Source organism: Condylura cristata, unplaced genomic scaffold (genome assembly GCF_000260355.1).
Source record: "Condylura cristata isolate star-nosed mole 26May11 unplaced genomic scaffold, ConCri1.0 scaffold00003, whole genome shotgun sequence".
Taxonomy (NCBI): Eukaryota; Metazoa; Chordata; class Mammalia; order Eulipotyphla; family Talpidae; genus Condylura; species Condylura cristata.
The window spans coordinates 73,360,622-73,387,879 of record NW_004567104.1 but is presented as its reverse complement, the minus strand read 5'-3'; the positions used below and the strand labels follow the sequence as shown (position 1 = coordinate 73,387,879).

At 50.1% G+C, this 27,258-nt stretch overlaps 2 protein-coding genes across 3 annotated transcripts in view; both read right to left on the bottom strand.

The window, feature by feature from the left end:
* The window catches only part of MRPS6 (mitochondrial ribosomal protein S6), a 47,028-nt gene that overhangs the window by 18,998 nt on the left and 772 nt on the right, over positions 1–27,258 (bottom strand). The window contains exon 1 of one of the 2 annotated variants that reach the window (XM_012732369.1): positions 7,296–7,479. The exons of the other annotated variant lie outside the window; for it this stretch is intronic. Within the exon in view, the coding sequence (XP_012587823.1) occupies positions 7,296–7,373 (78 nt within the window). The 5' untranslated portion in view covers positions 7,374–7,479. Of the gene's footprint in view, positions 1–7,295; positions 7,480–27,258 lie in introns of those variants that run through there. 2 annotated transcript variants of the gene reach the window in all.
* Positions 7,603–10,686, bottom strand: SLC5A3 (solute carrier family 5 (sodium/myo-inositol cotransporter), member 3). Its single transcript, XM_004675359.2, has one exon. The coding sequence runs from the start codon at positions 10,376–10,378 to the stop codon at positions 8,222–8,224; it is 2,157 nt and encodes a 718-aa protein (XP_004675416.1). The 5' UTR covers positions 10,379–10,686; the 3' UTR covers positions 7,603–8,221.

The window sequence follows — 27,258 nt, the reverse complement described above, 5'->3', positions numbered from 1 at the left end:
ATTTCCATAAAATAATTACTGTACTTCAGTTACAGGACAAAATACCACAGAAAGGAATATACTTTGCAAGAAATGTAATTCATCTTTAATTTTCCAAATACTTCGAAGGCTAATGCAGCAGCTGGCAAAATAACACACATATTACACAAAGAACAGTGTATTTTACAGTCAGTTATGAACACTGACAGCTCTTTAGCAGATTTGCTTTTTTCACTTTTAATACAGTAACACCTTAAAAAACACAATAAAACCAGATCACACATGTCTACAATTTTTATTAAAATCAGGTTGCGTACAGTAGGTTAGAATGGTCAAGTTAGAATCATGTGGTGAACAACCCTAAATCTACAATTTTAATTGCATTACTTTCAATATGGAAGCAACCTGGTTTATACCAAATTCTACTTTCTGCTTGAAACTAAAACATTTGTTCGGTGAGATGAAGCCAATTTGTCAAGACTTAAAGTACACTGGCTATCAGTTTACAATGCAAAAGACTTGCCAAGAACCCAGCCCCTTCATTCCTAGCCCCTTTGGTCAGAGCATAACTGACAAATGTGCACGGACACAACACACCCCAGTGCACACACTGGCCCCTCACAGAAAGCTGGCAAGGCCTAAGAGGCAGGACACTAGGAAAACCACTTCCCAATATTTTAAAAATGCAGTAATACTTACATATCAAAATGACTAGATAAAAGCAGCAGTACATTCTGCTGGCATTTGGCTTAAAAACAAGGAAATGGATGAAGCAATTTCACAGGGTATTAGAAAAGGAATTGGTTTTCTTCTTGAAGAAGACTACTAACTTTTGCACAGCAACTATTTTTGATATCCACCTTGTCAGAAAAAGAAAAAGGAAAACAAAGCACTGGGAAGCCCAGCAGTTCACACATGACCGCCAACTAGGTCTGGGCAGCAGAAAGTGGGGTATGGCAGGGAGCGGGGCGCTCCCTCCGACACTGCTGGCGACCCGTGGAGGGAAGCAGTGCTGGTGGGGAAGCAGGTTCCACGCCATCCTCTGACACTAATGTGATGAATGTGTCGTCACTAACAAAAATAAAGCTTTTGCATTTTAACAACTCCACAGAAAAAGTCCATGAGCAAAAAGACTGGATCTGTTTGCCACTCAAAAGTCAGAGATCTCACAGTGAAATCAGAAACTCTAATCATACATATTTACACTGCTAGGGCTACTTTCACCGAGGCTGATGAAAGCGAAGTTCCATGGAATCATCAGCGGAAAGGTTCTGCCAGAGTCTACCAAAGCACTGTGTTCCTACAGACCACTTTAAATCGAAAACAACACTTAGGTACAGAGCGCCCACCACGCAGGGCTGACAGGCGGTGGCTGCTGAGCCTCACCACAGACTGCTCCCCCAGAGTCACCCCAGTCTCCCCCAGCCCCAGATCCCCTCCTCCCTCACGGGGGCATCAACCCCTACACGCTGGCTGCTTTTTGCTGGAGGAGGAGGGGCTACGTCTCGTCTCCAAGCATCACGCTAATGCTCCCCACACACGCCACCTGGAACTTCACTCCCCGGGTTATGAGTCGAGAAGACGAGAACCGGGGGTGCGCCCAGGAAGCCCCCGCTCCCACCCTGCACGTTCTCCCTGCTGACTTGTGCCCAAAGCCCGAGGCAAGGCCTAGCCATCCACTCACTCTTGATAAAGAGACCAGCGAAACAAAGAGCGGGAGTGAGGGGTAGGTGGGGCAACAGGGAGTGGGAGAAAAGCGATTTCCCTCTTTCACACAAATATGCAGATTCCAGTGTGTCTCCAGGTGGTAATGAGACCCACAGGTGGGGGGAAAATCCCTTAAGACTCTCACCCCTACTGTGAACAGGCAAAATAGCTCACCGGGCAGATGTGTCTCAGAGTGCCGGGACCCTGGGCTCAAACACTGCTCCGTGAAGGAGTACAGCTAAGTGTCAGGAAAAACAAAGACCTGTCACCTCTCAGACCAGTCTGCACAGAAAGTAAAGACAAGTCGGCATGAGAAACACATCCATGTCTGGGCTCTATCAACGAGAGGCGACGCGAAAAGACTTCAGACTAAAGTATAATACTAACAGACCCAATGGCTCTACAGCTTAAAGTAGAAATTTCCAGTCTGTTGCAACCACCAAGCACCTAGAAGTCTCCCCTGTGTTTTGGGTTCTCCTTTGTAGAGAAGAGCCCACAAAACTTTCAGCTAGCTAGTGGTCCTCGGGCTGACTGCAGCAGCCAACATCTGTATTCTCGCCCTGTTCAGGCTGGGCCACGGAGCCAAGTCCCCCCACCCCAACCCCAAAGAGGTAACAAAGACACCGCTGCCTGCCTCCCACGACGTCCCAGGCAGCCCACGGACCTCAGGACCGGCGCCGAGGGCGCCAGAGGCCACGCGGGCCTTGTGCTTGCGACATGTGGGGCGGCGCGCGCGTGGGCTTGTGCTTTCTGTGGGCCGTCACGCTTCGCCCCATCATGGAATACGACACCCCTGTCACACACACATTCTACACACCTGCCAAACTACACTGGAAAATGATACAGTGAAAATATACTCACTCGGATTAATGTAAGTATCTTTATGTATTTTTAATTAAGAATAAAAAAACAAATACAGATGAATAAATACCATTTGAGCTGTTACACAAATTAGGGCTACTTGATTTCCTTGAAACTAAATAAAGGCTGCATATAAAGTATGTAAATATAAATGTATTTTTCTTTCCTTTACTAGTTATAACAAAATTTAAAAAGAGGAACTGTAACAAGAATTTTCTATCAAGAGAGGGAAAGGTGTAAACTAGCAGAGTCAATATTGGTGACCAGAAGGCACTAATCAAAACACAAATTTCAGAAGCTGATTACATTGTGTGATACCCTTAAGAATGGTCCTTGCCCACTTGGAATTTCAACGATAGCAAAGAGCTTAAATTTAGTTTCCAACTGTTATAATAAAAAATGTTGTTAAAGAATATTCCACTAATTAACATAATGTCTAGGATACAATGATAGATATATCATTAAAAAATCATCCAGGCTGGTCTGTCAAAAGGCAATACAAACAAAGCAAATACTCCTTCACATCCGGCAGCACTCAGATTCAGGGTGAAGCAGCCACTATGAACCCAAGTCTTCACTGAGACTGTGATCATTTACTGTCAACTTGTGCTGTGGCTGAAATCACTGAAACGTACTTCCCGTGTTGAGAAGCGTCCACCACCACCAACTGTCCTGCGCTGGGAGGAGGGGTCACTATCATAGGCAAGGTCACAGTTCATGCTTGCTGGAGAGCGCACCGCCACCGCTCCCACTGATGGTAATCTGAGGCCACTGTGCTTTGTCTTGCCTCCCTCATCAGCCACTTCTCATCCAACATCATGCTCTTCAAGCATCTAAGAAGCCAAGTCACCAGGGCAGACACAGGCTGACGCAGCCAGGTCGCCGGCTGAAGCCAACGGTCACAGGCTGTGGTCCGCTCCTGAAGTAAAGCGCGTGGGCTGAGCAAAGACACACAACAAAACTCCGTGTTTCCAGGGACAACGTGCCGACGGCTAAGGCTGTTAGTTACCAGATAAATGGGCACTTCACCCAAAACAGAAAACTAAATCCTTTATAAAGGACCTGAGATGGAAACAGGAACACAAAATTAAATCAATTCTTACAACATTTCTTTAAAGGTGACATCAGCAGTGTGACACCTATTCCCAGAACTGGAGAGAGAGGTTGACGTGCAGGTACATGGAGAGTGAACAGCGGCGTGGCCTTGTGCTCGAAACGTCAATGCAGCTGAGGGCCCAGCCGGGCTGCAGAGGGGAGCGTCTGGCGGGAGCTACCAGGCTGGACGTGACCTGAACGGAGGAGCGGGCTGCTCCAAGTGAGGACAGACGTGGCGTCGCCCCAGCCAGACACTCACAAGAGGCGTCCTAAGGCCAAGCGGCTACCCGACCTTTAACCTTCTCTTCAAGAACAAGGCTTTTTGGCAGCAAAGCTCAAACCAGTCCTCTGCGTCACCAGACATCACGTCAGAGGGGCACACATGAGCTTTACGTGCTGCTGCCCCCCTCATTTTTAACACAGGAGCTTTGAGAATAGAGCACTAGTGAGTGTGAGGGCTTCTGTTCATCGTGACCACAATGACTGAAGTGATCATTCTTGGGAATGACAGCTTAAGCCGGTGGAAACGTAGCAGACGCCACGTGACTACGCGGCGCACATCATCACTTGGACCCATGTCTTCAACACGGGGTCCAAGGTACACTTTCACACTGTGGCAAAAAGCCCAAAGAGCGAACAGGGCTGACAAAAGAGCGAAACAGGAACCTGGTGGGTGTTGAGAGACCAGGCGAAGATTTAGGCAAGTGCAAGGCAACGGCCAGTCTCTGAGCAGCAGGCGGGCACACGTGGCCAGGACAGACCGTGTCCCTAGGGTCTGTTGGCTGTGCCCACGTGGGGTGTCGGGCAATTTAACACCTGGCCGACAAGAGCTCTTACGAATACTGGAAACTAAAAGCCATTTTTCCCACTTAAATTTCAATATCAAGTATCACTCATTTTAATCTCAATTGTGCTTACTAGCAAGCTCACAACTGCCAATGTGGAGTGCCATGCCAGGGTTTGCTGGCTTGCCCTTACTCACTGGTGCTGGAATCTCCATGGGGAGGTCTCTACACGAGCTGATCATCAAGGAGCCTCCACTTCTCCAACTCTACGCTAATGTTTGTCCTTCACCAACTTGAGTCTGTACCACCAAGAAACTTCTCAGGGGCTTCAAAGTTTGACCTCTTAGGACAATTCTACCTGGCAGGTCAGAGAATTTAACAGGAATGGTCTTCATACATCTCAACCCAGAGGCGAGACGGTGGGTGCCACTGCGATACACCACAGATCCGACCAGCCATCACACCTCAGGGAAGCCACAGGGGTGATGCCGTGTAAGGAGAGCAAGCCGGCCAGTGCCGCCTACGGGTGGCAAGGGTGAGAATGCCCTCCGGCCCCAGGAGACAGTCGGAGAGGACACGGAGCGGAAGACACGCACATCGGGCTAGAAAGGCAGAGCCCGAGGATGTTGATGGCCCTGGACGGGGCCTCTGTCCCCTCCCACCCGCCTCAGGTAAGTACAGAGTCACCCACTGCCTGCCCAAGTCCTCAGACGTGAAGCTCAGAGGAGCAACGTGGCACGAGGTGTCGTGCTGGCCCTAAGCGCAGGCAGGTATGGCCAGCCACTGTGCAACAGGACGATGGACTCTCCGAGTCAAGAGCAAGGGAAGCCCGGGAAGCCCTGGGAGAGCAGACCGGCTGGATCCAAGCCCAAGTCGTAAGGGGCTGATGCCCTCGCCAGGAGAGAATTTTGGAAGAGAAAGTCTGGCTCAGCAGTTTCAGAAGCAACTTACTAACCCGCGGAGGCAGAACAACAGTCTTGGGCAAACATGGAAGTCAGAGGTCACAGATCATCCTGCCTGTCACAATAGCAAGTTCTTCTCATCAACTCTCAAGACTAAGGTTGCCAGAGAGGACAAAAACCAAAGAACGGGGGACAACATTAACAAGAGCGAGAGGGTGTTTCTCTCCACCTCTGAGGTCCAGTGCCCTCACTGATCAGTCTCTGTCACTCCCGGTCAGTTTTGACCCTTCGCTTGAGACAAGGCAAAAACACACATCTTTCTGAGGTAAGGTCACCACACAGGACCCTGTTAGGGTCAAGTACCAACATCTTGCAAGCTTAAGACAGACCACATATCTTCCCATCAGCAATCACTCTAATGAAACAGACTGAAAAACGGTCCCCTGAAATGAAGTTGCAATCGGCAATTCACATACGTATTCAAGCACATTACCTATTACTGGGAAGCAAGAAGACAGGCAAGCTTCAGGGACTTCAATCTAAATAAAGTGATGTTTATACTGGCAAGAATAAACAATCCTAATGGGTATGCTAATAGTCATTCCTTATTTACAGACATCAGTTCTCTACACTTGACCTACTGCTATATACACACGCATAGACACACGGGATGAGCTGTGTGAAGTATACTAAGACAACAGCAGATAGATAGAAGGCAGGGGACCCTAGTACTCCAAACTATTAGGACTCAGTATTTAAAAAGGGGTGGGGGAGGCCCTCATCAACACCCCCATTCCTTTAGGCTGTAAGCAGGAGGGGAAGAGGCTGCCCTGTTTGTGTATGCTCACTGCTGAACCACAACAGCAATGTGTGCAGCGTCCAAACAAAAGACGAGACTTTAATTCCTACAACTTAATGCCAAGTTGGAAAACCGAAGATTCTGTTATTTCCCCCAAACACCTGTCGTCTCAACGGGAGAACAGTTCCTTTGAGAAAAGACAACAGACCAGGGGTCCAGCTATAGATGTCTGGTTCTGTTCTTCCAAAAGACTCGGTGACCGTGTCCATTTCGCAGCTTCACAGCCCCCACAGGAGAAAAGAATGGTCCCCGTTTATTTGGCCCCCAGGTAAGAAACCTTAAGAAAGTAAGTTGAGAAAAAAATTCTACAAGGCACTCTAATCTCTCAGAAATCATGCTACTCATACATGAATTATTTTTTTTACCTACAGACTCAGTCCACCAGAAAGTCTCCTGGCGCTGGAAGACATTATGCTACCTGAACATCTCTAAAATCCGCTTTGGACGCGTCGAGTCCGTCATCGTGACACTAGTATACAGAATACAAAAAATGTTAAGTCATTAGGACCAAGTTGATTCAAAATCTACAAAAGTATCTAAAAAAAGGAACACTGTTCCCTAAACAATACAAGCTTAGTAAAATCATGCAATTTAAAAAGTATCAGCGACTACAGGAAACAGAGTCAAAGAAAGTAGATACACAGACCACTGACTTCCCTCTGTCTGGGGGGATGGGACAGCGGCCGCACCCCACACCAGCTGCAGAGCCTTCAGGTGTCTCCCAACCAGACCTCAGGACGGAGAATCAGCCTGGAGAGAGAGACCAATTCCCCCACAGGAAAGCAATGAGAGGGCAGCCCCCAGCGCAAGCCAGAGGCCCCCACGTGACGTGCACAGGCCTGCACAGCCCTCAGACACAGACAAAGCCACGGCCTGCTCCCTGCGCGCACTCCTCTGGAGCACGCCACAGACTGCCCAGGGCTGAGCCCACTGAAGACAGAGACCCCCCTCCAGCTCCCGTCACTGCAATATTCTCAACGATGATAGAGGTCGAGAATTGGTGGCAAGTCTCGGGAAAAAGCAAATCAGGAAAAAGAAAAAAAGTATCAAGGACACACTATGGCCTCAGAATGAAATCTTCCCTCTGAAAATTCAACCTCAATGCACCGTGGTCTCATCAAGCGGGACAGCCAAGACGTGGTCAGTGCCAACGTTTTTCAGAATTTCTGGGCTGGTCTTCTGCATGGAACCCTGAGAAGGCACCGGGCTGGTCAAGAATGTGACCAAAGGCCAAGAGGGACTCCGGGGAAGTGGTGGTGTCAGCAAGGTGAGCAAACACTGCCTGGGCCACCAACTCCCAGACTACATTGACAACCTTAATTTGGTCAAAAAATGTGGGGGTCATCAGCAATGCTAACTTCATTTTCTCCCCCAAAGTCAGTTGACAGCACAATCATGACAGGTAACTTTAAAGACAGAACAGGGCCCCCTCATATCTCAAACAGGCCCCCGCGCCCCCACTCCCTGCACCGCGCAGCCTTGGGACGGACGTTGTGGGAGTCTCTCGCTGAGGAGCCTGGCACCGGCTGACCTGTCCACAAGCACGTGGGTTTTCAGTCCAACGAGAGCACGCGACACGGACCAGGCAATTCGGCTTCCTGTGGCTGTTCTCCTGCTAACGGCGGTGGGAGCGCAGGGACAGAGAGCAGCCACAGGCGGCCGGCGAGCGAGTCCTCTGCCTCAGCAGGCCCAGGAGGTCGGGCCAGGCAGACAGGCCCACTTAGGGGTGGGGCCGCTCTGCTCTGAGGGGCCTGTGGGAACAACTGGTCTCTCCTGACTTTGGTATGGCAAATTTTAAACCACATTTGCACAACTCAAGTCTGTTAAACAAGGTCTGCTTCATTTAGGTTGAAAATTTACTTTCATCCATCTCTGGGAAAATAAAGTCTTGCAAAAAGATGGTTTTCTGCTAAGTAAAATTTGGCTAAAACCTACAGCGTAAACAATGCCTGAGAGATGCAACAGTTACATAAGGTTTTCCCCCCGAAACCAGTTATATTCTTAAGTTAGTGTTTCACTGTATCCTTAAAGGTTCATAAGGAAAAATAAACAAACATGAAAATTCCAAGTGAACACACAGCAAAAAGCCCAATATTTAGTATTAGCTTCACCCGGGGCGGCTCTTCCAACATTTGTAAGCACACGGCCTCCTCCTCCACCAGGTCTCTGAGGCTCCGCTTGCTGAGACTCTTGCTTTTAAAGCCACAGAACCAGTCTATGAACTTCCAGTACCGGCTTCCGTCCTCCGCTTCTTTCTTTCGCTCTCTCTCGCCCATGAGCGCCGCCTGGCCGTTGGAATAAGCATCAACGGGTGTCTCCGCCTCCGAGTGACCCACAGAGGCCCGGGGGGTGCCCTCCTCTCTGCAGGTCACCAGCAGGTTAACGTCTTCGGGCTGCAGGCCCTTGAGGCTGTCCTCAGACTTCCCGTTGGGGATGATGTGGTTGCCGGCCTCACTGTTGTCGCTGGCCCTCAAGATGCTCTTCTCCTGCATCTTGTACGGCTCATCTTTCGGGGAGCAGCTCTCTTTCACCACCAGGCTCTTCTTAGACCAGAAGGTGGTGGTGCGGATCTGCTCCTTTGTCGGGGGCGGCGTGAGCAGGCTCACGACAACAGTGATGAGCCCCGTGATCCAGAACAGCGCCGTGGCCACATACATGTAGTGGACGTCTTTGATGAAGCCTGGCCTGTTGTCGGGCTGGTCGCACTCTGGGGCACGGTAGGCAAAGGCCAGGGTCAAGCGGACCGCCCCAAGGACAAAGCCGGCCATCCCACCATAGAAAGCTCCCTGTTCGTTGCAGCGCTTCCAGAAAATCGCCAGGAGGAATAGGGCCGCCACGGGAGGCGTCAGGTAATCCGCCACCTCCTGGATGTACAGGTACATCTGGCCCTCTTGCATCTCCACGATGATCGGCACCCAAGCGATGCTGATGACCACCATGAAAGCCACAAATATCCTCCCTACGATCATCAGCTCCCGGGAGCTCGCGCTCTTGCGGACGAGTTTGTACACATCCAGAGTGAATATGGTGCTGGCGCTGTTGAAGATGGAGTCCAGGTCACTCATGAGCGCCGCAATCATCACTGCCATCATCAGGCCCCGCAGGCCCACGGGGACCAGCTTCAACACCAGGCGGGGGTAGGCGATGTTGGAGCAGCCAGCTTTGCTGCCGCAGACCTTCATGCAGTGCTCGGGGTTGATGCATGCTATGTCGTCGGCAAATAGTATCCTGGAGATCATCCCTGGGACCACAATGATGAACATGGGCAGGAGCTTCAGGAAGCCTGCCATCAGTGTGGAACCCTTGGCGTGGGCAATGTTCTTAGCCGCAAGAACCCGCTGCACGATCACCTGGTCAGCACACCAGTACCACACCGAGGCCGGCGTCTGCCCTAGGACGAATCCTGGCCAGGGCACATCTTCGTCTGTCGGATTCCGCAACATCTTCAGTGCGTCTTTCTTAGGGTGGACGTTACAAGAATTTGTGTTGGAAAGGTTGTATGTCAACAAGATGGATGTGACATTGGGTGAGGCCAACATGTACCTTCTCTTCACTTCCTCAAACCCACCAATCTCCATCATGCTGATAACCATCAGGGTGAGCGCACCCACGATCATGAGCAGGGCCTGCAGGGTGTCTGTATAGATCACTGCCACGAGGCCGCCGGTGACGGTCAGCAAGGCGGTCATGCCAATGAGCAGGATGACAGACACATACAGGTTCCAACCCAAAGACTCCTGGATGAAGAGGGCACCTGAATACAGATCCACGGAGAGCTTGGTGAAGATATAGAGAATCAGAGACAAGGCCGCAAAATAGACCTGAATCCTATGGCCGCCAAACCGCTTGGACAAGTACTCAGGCATGGTGTACACCCCTGACCGGATGTAAATTGGGATGAAGACCCAGCCCAGAAGTTGCAAAAGCAGCAGGGCATTGAACTCCCAGGCGCCCACTGCAAATCCACTCGCCGCTCCAGATCCTGCCAGCCCAATGAAGTGCTCACTCCCAATATTGCTTACAAAAAGAGAAGCACCGACCGCTACCCAGGTCATAGAGCGCCCCGCCAGGAAGTAGCCGCTCACGGTGCTTCTGTTAGACTTCCACATGGCAAAAAACCCAATGCACATGACCAGGACGAAATACAGGGCCACTATGGCAATGTCTGCTGTCTCCAGCACAGCCCTCATTTTGGTAATTTTTTGAACAAAAGCGTCCAGGGACAGAAGAGTTCGCCTTTTGTTTACTCCTAGTAACCTCAGTCTGCAAACCACACGTGAGCGGGCCTACACAGAGCGACACGCAGGTCAGAGTCTTTGTCCTTTGGTTTGCTGTCTTGATGGTGCTGGTTGTGATAAAGTTGGAAGGACACAGTTTAAATTTTCCTCCGCTTCTTAATTGAGATTGAGAACTTAGCTCGTACTCTTAATCCATCTCCACAAGACCATCAGCATTACTCAGGTGTTGGAGGAGAAATTCTGAGTTGCAGCTAAGTCTAGTGAAGCCTACTGTACCAACCCTGCAAGGCAGCAAAGACAAAAGACAAAGATTGAATTAGAGGGGGGTCTCACCAGGAGATGAGGAAACGTTCAGTCTAGCAAAACGGCGCGACAAGACATTCTTTGTAAAAAGAAAACAAAGCGTTAAACATCCTTGGGTTCCACAGGGAAGGACAGACTGTGCTGTCACGGCCGACACTCGGTCTGTGACAATATCCCTCGTTCTGGACTAAGAACAGAAGTTCACCGACCCCTGCTCCGCCGTCCTGGCACTGAGCACTGCCCGCCGGCGCCTCGCCCTGCTGGTTGCTGCGCTCATTTCGAGGGCGGGTGCCGTGCCCCCGAGGGCTCACACACGCAGTACTCAGAATATGGTGCCACCGTGAGCCTCCAAATACTGTGAGTGGCCAGTGGGGTCCTGGGTGGCGCAGGCAGGGGCGGTCACCTGCCCCCAAACAGAAAACCAGTTGTGTGGCCTAGTCTGCGCCAGACCCACCGTTAGGCAACTTCCCCAGCCCACGCGCAGAAGCACTCCCACGCTGGCCACGCGAGGGCCCGGGAGCTGCGAGGCGACTCCGAGGCTGAAGGGGGCACACTGTCGGCACGGCACGCGGGGCCCAGGCGCACTGCCTGCAGCCCAGCCCTGAAACTGCTGCTCCTGCCAGCTCCAGGGAGGCCCACCGGCAGAAGGAAAAACGTGGTAAGAGATAAACTCCCTTCCCTTTCCCTTCAACACGCAGTATTTCCATGAGAATCTGGGACAACAGAGGTGCCGACCCAGGGGTGCATTGCTGAGTGTGTCTTCCTCACGTCTTCTATGCCTCACAACAAGAAAGCAAGGAGAGGATGGAGGGGGAGAAAAGGTTTTCTGGAAGAATGAAAAATAATTTGCTCATCACAGCTTCCAAATCTCAATAAACGTGTATGTCAATCATTAGATGATAGTCACCTTCAACAAGTCAACCAGATATATTTCATTCTGGAGTAAGAAAAGTCACTGCAAAAATTTACCTAAAACTGAGCTTTGGAATTTGATGTTTTTTCTCCTGGAAAAAAGAGACACACTCTAAAACTTTTAAGTTAATTATAATTGCCACTGACAGAGCAATAGGAAAAAGATTTCATTGTTCAACCGAATGCCTTCCACACGTTAACTCCTGAAGTCATTTTTTTTTCTTTTATGCTAAGGCACCTCCAAGAGAAATGTTTTTCTGTGCTTGTGCTTAATAAAGCAGTTGCTTTTTGACAAATGTAGGCATTTTCCTTTAAATATCAGAAGCAAACTTTAGCCTTATGATCCTAAAATCACCTCTCAAAACGGTCCAAACAGACCATGGTACATAATACTAAGAGATTAAAACTACACCTCCCGCTGGCGAGGACTGGGCTGGGAAGATGGCTGAGGCTGGGGAGACCACCCAGTGCTCCCCGGGCCCAGGCCTGGTCCCACCCTAAGGCGCCACGGTGACCACAAGGAAGCCACGCAAACAAACCCTCCCTCCTAAAAGCCAGCGCCAGGGGCAACACCACTAACAATGCCCTCGGTGCCTAAGCGGTGCAGCGCAGGTCCGTATCTCTTCAAACCCACCAGCCCTGAAGATGGCCACATGACTGTGACGTAGGCCCACCTTCCCAAGCCCCAAAACTTTTGCGTTTTTACAAAAAAGACTTAGACATCTAGGAAGACTCACCTATGTTTTAACACAATCTAATCAGATGACTAATAAGCCCAAATGTTCAAAAACATGTAACTCTAAAATACTTCAGTTTAAGGATCAGGTTCTTAATTACAATAAAAACTGCTGCTGGCAGCTATGAGATCCTGGCTTCAACGGGACTGTCCTGCTGCCCACACCCAAGTCGCCTCTTGCTCCTTCCGGCGCGTAGTCAGCGGGCCTCAGGTGTCACTCTTCTCAGCGGCAGCGGCTGACACGGGCTTGCCCAAGATGGGGCAAAGAGCGGGGCGCTGCTGGTTCTGCTGGAGGGTGACACGGGGCTGTGTCCCGAGGAGTCTGCTGCAGTGGCTTTCGCCCATTCAGGGCACAAGCGCCTCGAGCCAAAGCAGCCGTCCCCTCCTCCAGCTCCAGGAGGCGCTTTTCGTGCCGGTCACACTCCCCCGGCCGAACAGGACTTATGGACATCAGGCCTGAGCCATATCCTACGCGCTGGTGCTGCTCAGACAGGCTGCGTCCCAGGCCGGGCCCAACCCTCACTTCTCCGGGACAGCAGGTGAGCCAGAGGGGGCCTCTGCCCCACGGGAAAGGGCGCCCGAGGGCCCGACTCCTGCTCAGACCCTCAAGAGCCACTGTCCACAGGTCCCTTCTCACTGGACACCGTGACAGTCTGTGGGCAGGCTGAGGATGTTTCCAATTTAAACAAGAAACATCCAGAGAGACCAGCACCTGATAAATTCTGGAAAAAGAAAAAAAAAAACTAAAATAGGTCAATTTAGTTTGTACACAAGAGATAGAAAACCCTGAACAATGCAGGTGTACAGAAACAGAAGGTTTGAACTTCAATCTTTCTCCTAAAATGATTCCAAGTAAGATACTAAGTTTTACAGTTTTGCCTTCTTTCCAAGCAGTAAACACTTCTACCATCAAAAAGACAATGAACACTAGCCAGAGTTCTTTTTAGGAAGAAGACAGGAACACACATGAAAAGAATTTTTGGTAAAATGAAGCTTTTAATTTAGGTCTTCACATTTCTAGGACTAAGATGGCTCACTGGTCAGGGTCAAGCTCTTAGATGAGAAATGTGGGAGAGCAGTAAAACAGGTACAGCAATTACGGGTTCATTCCTTGATGGTACATTTTCAAGAAAAGTGTTTCCCTAATGCGCTGAGTGGCTGCAGAATACCCGAAGAAACGGTCTCCTGGTGGCAATAAGCACATCTGACTGGATCTCAGGCACAAGGGCGTCTCAAAGGAGAGGGCTGGCTTCCGCCTGAAAAGTAGGGCTCTGACAGTTTCTGGCTCAGAACGCGATTTTGGTGCAGGTTCCAGGTACCACACTGACTGCTCTACCACCTCACTGTGCGTGAGCAGGGGCTGCCCCGATGAGCCAGGGGAGGGGACAGGTGAGACCAGACTGTGCAGGGCCATGAAACACCTCTGGTGATAAAGTCAGAGTGGCAGGCAGTAGCCAGATCCAACGTCTTTCTTCCCGTCATCTAACACAAGCACTAATTCATCTTCCAAACTAGGAAACTGTCCAGGGAAGAGCTGCGAAGCCAGACGTACGGTGCCTCTGGCTGGAGAGAAAGTCCCCACCACAGCAATCCAGCGCCGAGCAGGGAGAGCAGTTCTGAAAGCCGTGGAGGCACCAAGTCCTGACACAGGAGGCAAACGCCCACCTGGGCCCGCTAGCCCGACACGGCCTGCCCCGGCGTGTGCAGCTCAGGGGTTGATCTTACACCGCACTCTCGAGGAGCCGTCTGAAAGGACCCCGCAGTCCTGCTCCTGTTTCAATTCACAGCTAACACCATCCTACAGCTGGGAATTCAGGGCCTGGACTTAGACACCTCCCCAAAATGTACAGGTGTGAACGGCAAGGTCAAGGCTGTGGGCAAGTTCTGAGGGGCTGGGGTCCAAGTCCCGATACTTCCTCGGAGCGAGAAACCTCCTCTATGAGTCCCAAGTGTCTGGGTTGCAGAAGGAACTGCCACCTGGGTCTCGATGGCCAGGAGGGAGGATGGAACCCGTTCTCTTTTAAGCCAGAACGTGGACGAGCGGTAAGCTGCCCCCGCCTTCCACCGCCCACACAGGCGAAAGCAACGGTGTGCGTTCTGCTCACGTGAAGCTGCCGATCGCACCAGGCACATCCAGAGCCTCGGCTACTTGTGGACAAGAGGGAGGACATGTGTTCAACAGACAGAAAACTTTTCAGAAGACTCATTAATGAGACACTTCATAGCGACTGTGATAGTTCCTGTTCATGGCGCTTAAGTAAAAGGAAAACAACTGAATTGCTACAAACCCCACTGAGACTTTTCACACTTCACTCCTTGTCATCTTGGAGCAAGGTCCAGTGAAGCAAGTTCCACCAGTGAAGCAGTGACCAGCACTCGCTCGAGTGCACGGCCTATGAAAGCCCTCCCTGAGCCCTGCTCTTCTCCCCATGTCCCGCGTGGAGAGGACAGCCATGCATCCATGACATGGGAAAGCATTCCAAGCACGACACACAACTCCAGACTACGCTACGAAGCCACGCGTGGCCTGAAGACACCACGGAGTCACATCCCATAACGAGCAGCCCCTTAAACGTCCAGGCGTCTGCCCTTCAGCCTCTGACAAGTCTATCCGACGTAAAGCTTTTGAAAGTATCTGAGAAACGTGTGACCCAATGACCAACCCCACCGGCGTTCAGACCGTTTCTAAGGGTCCCCAGCCCCTGCGTACAGCACAGGAGAGCCAGGCAGACAGGGCAGTGCCCCTCCAGCAGCTCCCGACAGCTGGACAGCCCCACTTTCAGCAGCTTCACATTGGGGGGTGTGGAGGGATAGGAATAGTTTCCCATGTAACTAAACCTTTTTTCCAAGTGAAATCTTGTTCACCTAAGAAAGTTCACAAGCCGTCAAAAGCCGTCACATCTGTCACCTCTTCCACAAACCACATGCCCCAAGCTGCACCCATCGATTTCACCAACACTTAGGTCTGGCTCACAGTGATGTGTTTCTTCTTTTGTTGAGTCTCAAGAGCTTTTCAATAGGGGGGCAACTTGGAAATTACCACCAGCTTCAACCTTTACGTGGGTACTAGATCCTACATGGAGCAAGCACCAGTCACCTATTTTTGAGAAGCATGAAATACGAGTAACAGTGCCAACTACACCTCAGAGTGGGGTCCAAGGAAGAATTCAAGAGCAGCAGCTCCGTGGCTGCGAAAGACTGGCTGCGAAAGACTGGCCTGCAAAAGTGACGCGAGAATCCTGGCGGAGAAAACCACCCCCCGACAGGACCCGAGTCCAGACACCGCACAGGGCCGCACCCTGGCTCCCCGACAACCCCAGCTGCGTGTGCCAGGGACACCACTGGCCAGGGCTCCCCACGGTCTGCTGACGTCAGCATGTGCAAGGCCTGTCCGCTTCTGCCCCTGGTCACCAGGCAGTACCACCTCCAATGAAGAGGCCTCTGCACTAAAAAAACTAACTGACAAAAGCACGCTCAAAATCAATGTCTGAACATGTGCGCTTGTAGACACCTGAGCTAGATTTATAACAGATGTTGACAAAACAGACTGCAAGAACAGCACACGGTAAAATCCAAGTGAAGGATTTATGAATCATCCTATGTGAATGGGATGTATTTACGGGGAAAATGGAGAGTCTCAAAGCGGAAGTCGGGGTGCAGCTTGTTAAGTGGAGCCGCAAAGGCCTGTGCTGTCACAGCTCCGAGACCAGGGCTGGCGCGGCTCTTCTCAGCCGGCTCTTCCTTCAGAGAACAAACATCGGTTCCCAACATCTACTCTACATGTGACTTCGGCCTGAGCCCACCCTCCCACGCCTGCAAGCCCCACCCTTGAAGTCACTCCCTGGAAGCACCCCCTGGCGGCCAGGGCGCAGGTCGCACTGAAGCGATGGGGGTCCTGGCTGCATGACGTGTGGAGAGCGTGAGGATCTAGCCCACCCCTGCGCTCATTCTCTACCTCTCAGAAACCGCACCCTTATCCTGTTTCTCAGGCCAAACTCACCAGTCATCCTTGACTGCGCACTTTCCCTCTCAACCCACACACCACCCACCCACCAGCAAAGTCTGATGACTCAAGCTCAAAGAGAGACGAACCCAGAAAGAGGCCACGTACTGGGCCAGTGTCGAGCGCCCTGGTCCAAATCACCCGTCTCCTGGCAATCTGCGCTCGCCTCTTGGCCTGCCCCAGTGTGGGCCCACTGCAGGCGTCCATGAGCCCCACAGCAGTCGCCCTCTCTCCCAGGGCACCCTGTCTTGTCTGTGGACCACCACAGGGCAGGCTCTTGCATCCCACAATTGTGCTGCTTTGCTTTAAAGCGTGCCCCCCCCCCAACCAACTCAGTCTCTCCTTAGCATCCAGCTTTATTTTCCAGAGCGCGCAAAATCCTCCACCACACTAAAACCTGCTTTTCCAATCTCCTCACTACCAGAGGGTGGGTTTGTTTCTGTGTTGTTCACAGATGTGGCCTGTGTCTAGAAATGTCCTGCACATGGCAGGATGAAATGCTAGCTAAATAAATGAATCCAATATTTTGTACAATAGTTCTTCAGCATTAAGGAAAAGGCTGATTAAACAGTCAGGGAGGAGCTGGGCATTTGCTCTCCCAAACTGACCAGCAACCTCAAAAAGCTCTAACTCAGGGTCTGGAGAAATACCAGGTGCGCAACCAGGCGGGAGCCCGTGTCCAGAGGCAGCCCAGTGGGCCTGAGGCTGCATGGACCATGGGGACGCGTGTTCCCCCGCACAGCCCGAGTGCCACCTGTCCCTCCCTAGCCGTGAGGCGGCGAGGCCCTCGCCATCCCGGAGCGAGTGGAGATCTGCGCAGCTCTCCCTCAGACAAGCGCCTCTTTCCAAGCAGCGCACGGGCAGCTCACTGTGCAGGCCTGAACACCCTGCCAGTGCCCGCTAAGGGAGGCTGTCTCCCAGCTGCCTCCCCGCCACACCGGGGCGGTAAATGCTCCCACCCAGACAGCAGCCACTTCAACAACTAGCATTTACCAACACGAGTTAGTACCGGGAACCATTTTACACTTACTGGGCCTCTCACCTACGCCTCACAAAAACCCAAATTTACGGGTAAAACAGCTGAGAGGATCACTGAGAGTCCAGAAACCTCCTGGGGGAAGATGAAGACTTTCCTTTAACGACAATTCCCATAAGATATGTATTTAAAAATAGAAATAAACCCTGGTCAGAAAAAAAATGTTAACTAATCCATACAGGAAGTATGACACAGCTAGAAACTCACCTTCTGCAATCCCCAGTGGACAATGACTTAGGCAAAGATTACAGCAGATGCTAGAACGAGGCGGGGTGACGGGGACACTTGAGATAGGAAAGTGTTAGGGTGATAACATCGGCACCCAGAAGGATGACGCTGATCTTGGAAAGGCAGACAAACGTGCCTTGTGATGGCTTCCAAAACAAGACACGAGTCTCCTTTCGATCCACCAGCTTCCAGAAAACACCGGAACAGAACACATGAAACTCCAGGAAGCAGCAGCCGCATTCTGAGGGGAGGAAATGGCAGAAGCCAGGCTAAAGGCTCGGAGTCCCAGGCGACAGACTTGGGCCTCGTCTGGGTTCACGCATTGAAGCAAACCAGCTGCCTACAAACATCCGAGACAAAGCTGGGAATACAGATGTGGACACCGGATTGAGGAATTGTAGTGAGGTCCCACAAGACATGTGGTGTTCTGTGTAAGTGTTACTTATCTTTCAGACATGTAATCGTAATAACAGCTAAAGTTTTCCATCTCCATGTGCTTTAAAGCTATCTGGTAATAAGGGATTCAAAATCTTCAACAGGTGCTAAATACCAGTAAGTAAAATTAAATTCACCTTCAAGTGTGTCACACCATCAAGTGCTAATTATAAAGATGGGGAGGACAGTCAGAGCACAATCCTCTGGTGGACATCACCTGAGCCACACTCTGCTCACCATGACCAATGCAGGGCAGGCCTCCTGGTGTGGCGGACTCCCGCACCGACAGTCCGGCAGCGCCATCACAAGCACAGAGCCAGACACATGCAAAGTGATGGAGTCTGCTTACCAGCAGGCCTGGACTCCTCAAAATGCCACTGTCACTAAGGACAAAGTTTTATAACTGTTCTAGAGTAAGGCTAACAATGAGATGCATGATCCTGGAATGCATACGGGGTTTAAAATATTGCCTTTAGCAACTTTGAATAGGAAGCAAACGTTTTATACAAGATCAATGTCAAATGTAAGCATAACTTTATGGTGTAGTCAGGAAGAAAGCCCTTGGCCCTTACCCCTAGAAAAGGCGTGTTAAGATGATCTCTACAACTATCAAATGGTGCCTATTTTAAAAAAGAGCATTTATGGCAAATTCTAACAGATGAGTCCAGGCAAAAAGCAAACATCTATCAATGAACATGTTCCTGTATCTCTTTACCTTAAAATTTTATGGTGAAGTGGTAAAGTTAGAATGAAATATTCCAGCACCAACCTCCAACCCCCATCAAAAAAAAAAAAAAGTAACACACCAGGCGATAGAAGAGGGCAGCAGACATGAAGCCAAGACTCGTAAATGCAGACTGATGCTGAAGTCGGCAGCGGGCACAGCAAGGAGTATCACTGAACTCATTTCTCTGCGTGCCCCAGTCTGAACTCACTTCAAAAATTGGGGAGTAGGAACTTCAAGGTGACATCATCAAAACAGATTACAAGACGGAAAGTCCTGGGGGGAAGTTCGAGCAGCGAAACCACCCTCAGGCTCTCTCAGCTCTGAGAAAGGCTTGGCTGAGGCAGCTGTTACAGCAGAGGGCTGGGAGTGAGGGCAGCTCGCAGTGTCCCCTCTTCACCATGTCTCTGCCCGAGCACCTGCAGTCAGTGCTGAGCACCCCCACCCGGGCCTGCCTGTATCTCTCTACTGGACAAACAAGCGCCACAAGCCAGCCCCCAACAGCTTACCCAGAGGCGCCAGAGCCCCTGTGTGAGGTCCCCCATCGTTAAGAGACTTGACTGCACCAGCGCCCGACTGCTCCTGTCCAGGTGCAGGCCTGGCTGTGGGGCTTCGCCTGAGAGGCCGCCCCGAGTCTGCTGCCGCGCCCCTGTCTGAGCTGAGAGATCCAGAAACCTTTCTGCTGTGATTGGCCACATTTGTTCGAGAAAAATCACGCTGACTCTCTAGATGACTGAATATTCGAGGGAGAAAAACTCCCCCCACAAGACCCCAAACCCTGCTCACACCAACTCGGCGAATTAAGATCTTTAAATCACATGGTTTAGATGCAGGGCATTCAACCAGGTCGACAACTTGTCGGTTGGCCTTCGGGTTTCTGGTCTCATCCAATTTGGTTCCAATTTTACGTTCCTAGAAAAACTATTCCTAGAAGAACAGACACAAAAAAAGTTTCTCATTTTTCCATGTGACTGAGGCCAGAAAACGTAAACACAAGAGTCTTCCTGGTAGACCAGACTCTGACTTCCCCAGGAGGCTAAATCATACACAGAAGAGCGTGAACGTGCAGTGTTTTCACAGGTGATACTTACCGTCAGAAAATGTTCACACTTTGTAAGATTTTCAGGTAGTGAAAAATGGAACCACAAGCAGGCTGACTTCACAATGCACAGGAGGACTGAGCGCACTGCGTCCCAAATTAACCCTAAGAAGCGAGCATACCACTGGGGCGTGGGTTACAGGTGACCAAAGCAACTCAACTTTTCTTTGTATTTCCAACTCGGGACAACTAGACTTGCGCACTAACGGAGACACAGTCAGAACTGCTGTTCCCTGCGTGTCAGGAGTTGAAATTACAAAGAGCGCCCACTGACTTCATCCTGATAAAAATACTGAATAAAACCACACTAGAGAAATTGCTTTCTCCACGTCAGCCTTCTTAAACTTGCAAACTCAGTGGCCCTGGACTCACACCCATGTGAGAATGGAATTCCTAGGCCGAGTATGCCAGGACCGTGGTCCGTAGCCGGTCCTGGAGGCCTGAGAGACAGCGTGTGCCATGCAGTTGCCTTCTTGCCCAAAAATGGCAACCAAAGCCACCTACTACTGGATCACAAATTTGCTTCAGCAGGTTCAAGTTGTTTTACAAAGGACTCGAGTAGACCTCTCCTGGAGCACAAGCCTGGCCCAGATTAAGTATTTCCTTCCACAACAAACTCTCACCTTAAATTTGAACCCAAACCAGTACTGAAAAGAAGTTTTACATTCAGAATTCACACACAAGACATCTGAGCACAGGAAAACAGAACCCGTGTCCAGGACTTCAGCTGACCCGGTGCCCCTCAGGTGGCAGTGGAGCCTCAGCACTGCGAGCCAAGCGCAGCCAGTCTGGGCTCCCGCGGACCAGCTCCCACCTGGACCTCTGGGAGCACAGCCTGGGTGCGACAACTGTACTCACTTCTTCACTAGGCAAAAAGTAAAGCCTTTTATGAGCCAGGGGAGGTTTTAAAAACAGACATCGTACAGACAAACTGGGAATTCTTGAAATCTGGAGAGGCAGGCAAAGGGCAGTCTGTGCGCACCACGGCTGCACGTGGAGGCTGTGAAGGCCAAGTGCTGAAGTTCCCACCCACAGCAGCCGCCACTGAAGCACGGGAATAGACAGAACAAGCCTTGTATGTAGACTCGAATGATAGGGAAGAACAACGCGAACCCCCTTTTTTATTTGAGATTTTTATTTCTTCGCTTGTAACTGGCTGCCATGTATCTGCTAGAGTGGGGGCAGGGACGTGATAAAGGCACAAAGGGGCCATCAGTCACGGTGGGAAGCTGGCTCCCATTCTATGGAAACATGAAACCTGATCAAAAACAAAAGCATTGTATCTCAAACCCCTAAGAGGTTAATACAAAGGGTACATCTAAATTTTAATCACGCAGGCTTAAAATAAGCACTCACCCACCGTCCCAAGAGTGGACTAGAACAGCAGTTTCGTACAGCTTACACATGTATCCTCCATCTGAGGGGCTCTGAGGGTATGCGCAGCCCTCAGGCTCCGTGACAATACGGACTCCAACAGCCCGAAGCCAGAGATGGACACTGAGCACCTACAGTCCAGGTGTGAGTCACAGGCTCCAGTAAGATAACTTACACGAGATAAATTCGTCTTCGGCATCTCTTCAAGAAAGCGGGAAGAATGGAAACCAGGCGATGAAGTCTCACTCCCTGGGACCCCGGCAGACTGACACCTGCCTCTTGCCAGGCCACGACCACCTTCCCTCAGGCTCCGGCTTAGACACGGCTCCCACTTAGAGAAGAGGATTCAAAGTGGCTCAGCCCCTAGGAGGTAGGTTCCGGAAACCAAAATCAGGCCACTCACGTCTAAAGCTGCGCAGTGTCCCAGAGCCAACTCGTGTCTACCCAGACACATGCAGCCAGTATCTTCCTTCGGACCTCATGTTGCTATTCACTGAGAAACGGAAACCGGAGCACTTGGCACAGAAACTTGCCCGGTCACATGCAGGGTAACAGGTAAAGGGACTAATATTAAAGTAGGAAATCAACAAAGTACCACCATACATTATGCATCTTATTTAACACAGAAATTCATACATTTGCCAACCTCAGTATGGTTTCAAAGCACTTGGAGACGTGCCTTCTCCTTGATGTAAACCACATCAACAAACACACCCTCTACAATTTCCATTTCCGTTTCAAACAGTGGAAGGCTTCTGGAAGCCCTGGTAGAGTGGTCTGCACACAGATTCCTCCTGTTACTCCTCCCAAACTTGCATTTAATGTGGCCACATCCAATTCTACAGTCGTTACTTTAGTGACTCACCTTTACGAAGTCTTTCCAAAGAATCCACCTTGGTTTTTATGGAAAAAAAACAAGTTTACACTAACATAACCGGTCTACGTGATATTTACAATTATAAAAACAAGATTACCCGCCATTCAAGGCATGGAAACCAACTGCTGACAAGTGTACAATCTGCCCGACACTGGCCCAGAGCACCGGCTGTGGAGCATCGTGCCAGCTAAAGAGGCCGCACGGCACCTCGCGTCCGAGACTGCTCTCAGAGACGAGGACCCCAAGAAGGCAGCTAAGTGAGCACCTCACACATGTGCACAGCAAAGAAATTCAACACCCTAAAGAACTAAGGGCTACGCCCTTAAGAATGAGTAGTCTGCCAAAGGAGATAGAAACACTCCCTGATTAGCTGTCACAAGGAGCAGAAAGTGACCCTGCTGGTCAGAGAGAAAACCAAGCCCAGGTCAGGTGGTCTGCGCTTCTGCAGTGCAGGTGCAGGACTCGGTTGGTGTGCCCCCAAGTGAGGATGAGCTTGAGGAGGCTCGCAAGGAGACGACGGGGATCACATGGAGAGTCGGCTTCCCCAGCAAAGCCCAGAGGGACGCAGGCACCAAAGGCAATGGGCGAGAATGGCCTGTGGAGCATGATGTGCAGCAGTTTTCTTCGCTCAGTCTTGCAAGCAAGCATGAAAGAAATTGAAGAGCTGAGATTAAAAAAAGAAGGTTGGCATCATCATCGCAGATGGCCTGGGATACCACACTCCGGCCCCAGCGCCGCTGACCAAGATGGGGGCTATCATCTGCCGAGGGGCCGACAGTCAATACGAGCAGGCAACAGCGTGAGTGGAAAGAACACTGCATGCCTGGCGTGTAGGTTTCTTGCGAAGAACGCATCTCCATTTTCTACTGCTGCATTCACACACACCTCAGGCTCCTGCCTTCCTCCCGTTAGCAACAGCAAGGGCAGTTCAACTGCAAGAATCCAAACGGCAAACATGAGAGGTCCAACCTGGGCAGAAAAGCAGCGTGTGGCAACGCCAGTCAGACTCGCTCATCCCAAGGACAGAGAAGCCACAGCAGGAACAACCAGCCAGGTGCAGAGGTGGGCAACCAAGCTTGTGCCACATCAGCTGTGGTGCTCAGGGGCGCAGCCAGGAGGCAGAGTCAGCAGCCCCTGAGCGGGGAAATGCCAGTTATGTTACGGAGAAACCTAAGGCAGATGAAGGTCAACCCCTACGGTCAAAGGTATATGATAAGAGATGGGAAAGGTCGGGGCCCAAGCAGAAATGTCAGGAAAGCATGCCAGAAGATGAAGAGAGCAGCTGAACCTAGAGTCTGTGTCCACGTCTGAACCGTGTCTACATCAGGGGTCAGCACATTTCTTCTGGAAAGGCCCACATGGCTGATATAAACAAACAGGTTATATCCTGTAGGCCCATTGTTAAGGAACGTGATTTTGAATTTCATATAACTTTCATGATTGTTTTCCTCTAACTGCCCCCCCCCCCAATTTTTTGAAAGCATAAAATCCTGTCTTAACTCACAGGTGATACAAACGCAGGTGGCAGCTGGACCGGCCTGTGAGACCGTGTGCCAGCCGCTTGGCCCCAAGTCAGAGCCAGCAACAGGGTAAGAGAACCGGATTAGCTGTCCTTTTCCAATCTTCTGAGAGGGTGGTTTTCCCTTTCGATAAACTGGTAACTCACCAGACACTCATTAAATTTGAATGATTTCCTTAAATTTGACTCCCCTGAGAGAAAAACTACCTATGTGATAGTCATTCCTATTGGTTAAGAATACCGTCCTCCACAAAAAAAAAAGGTGCTGTGTGGATAAATTGTACTGTGCCACAAAGATACTAGTGAGAAACAGTATTTGAGAATCTGTCCCTCACTGCTTTCAAACTCCTGGTTTTCTTTAGTGACTTTATATTCTGAAAATGAGGACGTTTAACAGGAGTCCACATAGTAATTCCTAGATGTGAAAACCTAAGCACATCCACATTCAGTAAGTGAAATCAAGAATAATTGGGGGGGGGGATGAATAGGAGTATCAAGGTGAGACAAGCAGTCTTGATCTTCCACGTCGTGGGGGGGGACTCCGCACTCCACGCCACTCCCTGACTCCAGCAGCTCAGAGGCAAGGCAGCTGCTTCCTGCAAGCAGGCCACGGCCCTGAAAGCTGTAGTCAACCAAAGTGGAACAGTGCCCACAGGCTCGAGTCTTTCATTGCTGGAGGACTAATTTCAAGTTGTCTGGTTTCAAGCAGACAAAACACAAAGGGGGATCATTAAGGATACAAGCTAAGCTGTTCAGGGAGGGCCCATGAGAAGAAAAACAGATAACAGCCCCATGACAGCTAAAAACAAGATCTTTCTATCAGAACCTTTGTCTGCTACACCTGAAAGCAGAAATATCCCCACTTTCTGCTTATCCAAGGTTACCACTGTGGCCTAGGGCTGACCACCCCAGTTCCGACTTCCCTAGCACCCTACACCTCCAAAACAGGTACCTAAAATGCAAATATTCTGCAGACATTACTTTCAGAAGATTCTAATTTGAACATAATTTTTGCTGGGTTTTCTAATCCAAAAGGTGACCGTCAAGAGAAACCGAAGACTGCAGCTCACTACCAGAAAACCTGCTCACTGCTCTGACTGCCATGTACCCCACGTGTACTTCTAAACTTGTAAAACCCAAATGATAAATACAACTCAGATTACAATTTTAAAAAGCTCCGAAACTGCCTTCTTATTTCAATGAACTCTTTAAAAGGACAAAGTAATCTGCTTTTCAAATGAAATTGCAAGAGAAGGAGAGGTACAGAAGCGACTTGTGGGATCTGCCTCAGTGAGACAGAACTTAGGACTCTAGAGCTCTTCTGTCCCCATTAGAAAGATACATACAAAGACACGCCGCGGGGGTACTCTGTTGTGCACACATGCATTCATCTAGCAATTTAGTTACTATTTAAACCAATAAATTCTTTGTGTCAAAATCCTAGAGCAGCAATGACAAGGCTTCAGGAAAAAAACTTTCTCAGGGCTTTCACAACTTTCTCTGCCCACTGGCAGCTGTAGTGAGACGTAATAATTAACATGTTCCTAAAACTCACTAACCAAAGAAAAATGTCCTGTACCCAACTCTTTCACCTCAAAATTGCTCTTCCTGAATTCATTCCACACACAAAAATTGTCCACAAAGTGCACAGTTTCTGAGCTTCCTCTATCTTTGCCATTCACACATCGACAATTCAGTGTAGCCAGTCGCTAATGACAGCGATCATAACCACATAATCTTAAAGTGACATCAAAGGTCGTCAGGCATCTTCTCGGACGCTCAAAAGGGAACAGACCCCCAGAAACCATTTGTCAAACCTCACCATCTTCCTGGGCCTCCCCACTGCAAGAGGCAGGGCGGGGTTGGGTGCAGTGGGTTTTCCACTGTTAAACAGCTCTTCCAGAAGCAGAATGGAAAATACTGGGAGGGGAGAGGGGGGCGCACTTCCCAAAGCTGCACCTCAGCCTCTGGTGCTGAGACAAGGTGTGGCGAGACTTGCAGAATCTTTTTATTCTGGAAGCTCTTCTACAACATGGCCTACGACTAGTCCAAGCAACCCCCCTTTCCAAAGGGCCACAGTCACCACCTTTTAAGGCCTGGTCTCACCATTCCCATTACTGTGTTCATTTTCTGAGTTTAGCCACACTCTTTACCCACATTCCACGTTAAGTTAAAAGCAGAAGGGACACAGAAGACAACCTTTTCATATAAGCACGCTAAGATAAATGCAAGTTAAATGGCACCTGCAGATAAATGGTGTCTTTTGGGGAGGACTGCTGTCTACAAAGGTATAAAATCCTGTAGATGCAGCAAAAGCAGGCTCATCAACTCCCACGTGCACGCTGCAAGGACAAAGCAGCGGCCCCAGCCAGTCAAGACCTACCCACTTGCGGCACCAGAGCCTGCCGGCATGACGAGACGACAGCCCAACGCAGCGCCGGCATTTCAGCATGAGAATTCTCATACTCGCCTTTCAAGGATGGAGTGAAAGGAAGTAAAACTGCTGTGGGGTGGGGAGAGGGAAGAACACCACTCTGAAGAGGAATGCTCTTAGCATGCTGCAAAGAAACAAGCTAGGAGAACACCTCTGAGCACCAAATAGGCCTGGAAAACTTGTCTCTCAAAATCCACGTCCACATCTGTTTTTCTAACATAGCAAAAAACCGTCTCAATTCCCATTCCAAGACATGTAATGATGGGAGGTGCGAAAGGGAGTAGAAGCCAGGTTCCCTTCATGTTAAAGGATATAATGCTGAGGGCCACAGTTCAGAATCTTGAAAAATATGCAACCTGTCAGAGTGAGAACAGGCTCCTTGCAGCCAACCACAAACCTGCAAGTCAGAACTCAGGTCTCCAGGGCCCAGAGGCACAGAGCACGCAAGCAGTAAGTGAGGCCAGCGTGAACCCCCAGTACGGACCCTGTTTTAGAAATCAATTATGTTCGTTGAAACCAAGTAAAACCAAAAAATCTTACTCTGGCTACACATCGATAACCTCAAGATTTTCATGAATAAAAAAGGCTTTGTCATTACCGAATCTTACTTCATTCTAGTCAGTGATCTCTTCAACAGAACCTCACTACTGTCACAATGTCCTACCTGCAACCAAGGGCCCCTCCTCCAGGGAGCCCACCTCTACGACCTGCTAAGGAAGATGTTTTCACGGTACCTCCTGTCCGGATTTCAAGGCAACTATTCAGACACTGTTTTCACTCAACTGCACTATGCTGCTTAGCTAGACCAAAACAAAAAATGTGCACTCCACACCCAACTGTGGATCCTGGACTGTTTCCAGATAAAGAGATACAAATAAAGGAAAATATACTTAACTAATAAAGATAGAGCCCAGTTAAGACAGGTGAGTTCAGTTTTCACTGCAAGGGTTGCAAATGAATAAGCAGAGGTGTAGTGATCACCTGTTTCCTCCCTTGAACAAGGTACAAAAAGGAATTTCATCCACTGTACTTCACAGGGTTTACCGTATCTGCGTGGGTTCAGGGGAGGGTTTAGGTGATTTCCACATAAGAAATGCTTCCTTTACAATGTTTTTTATTGTCCTTTAAACCCCCCCCAACCCCCCCCCCCCC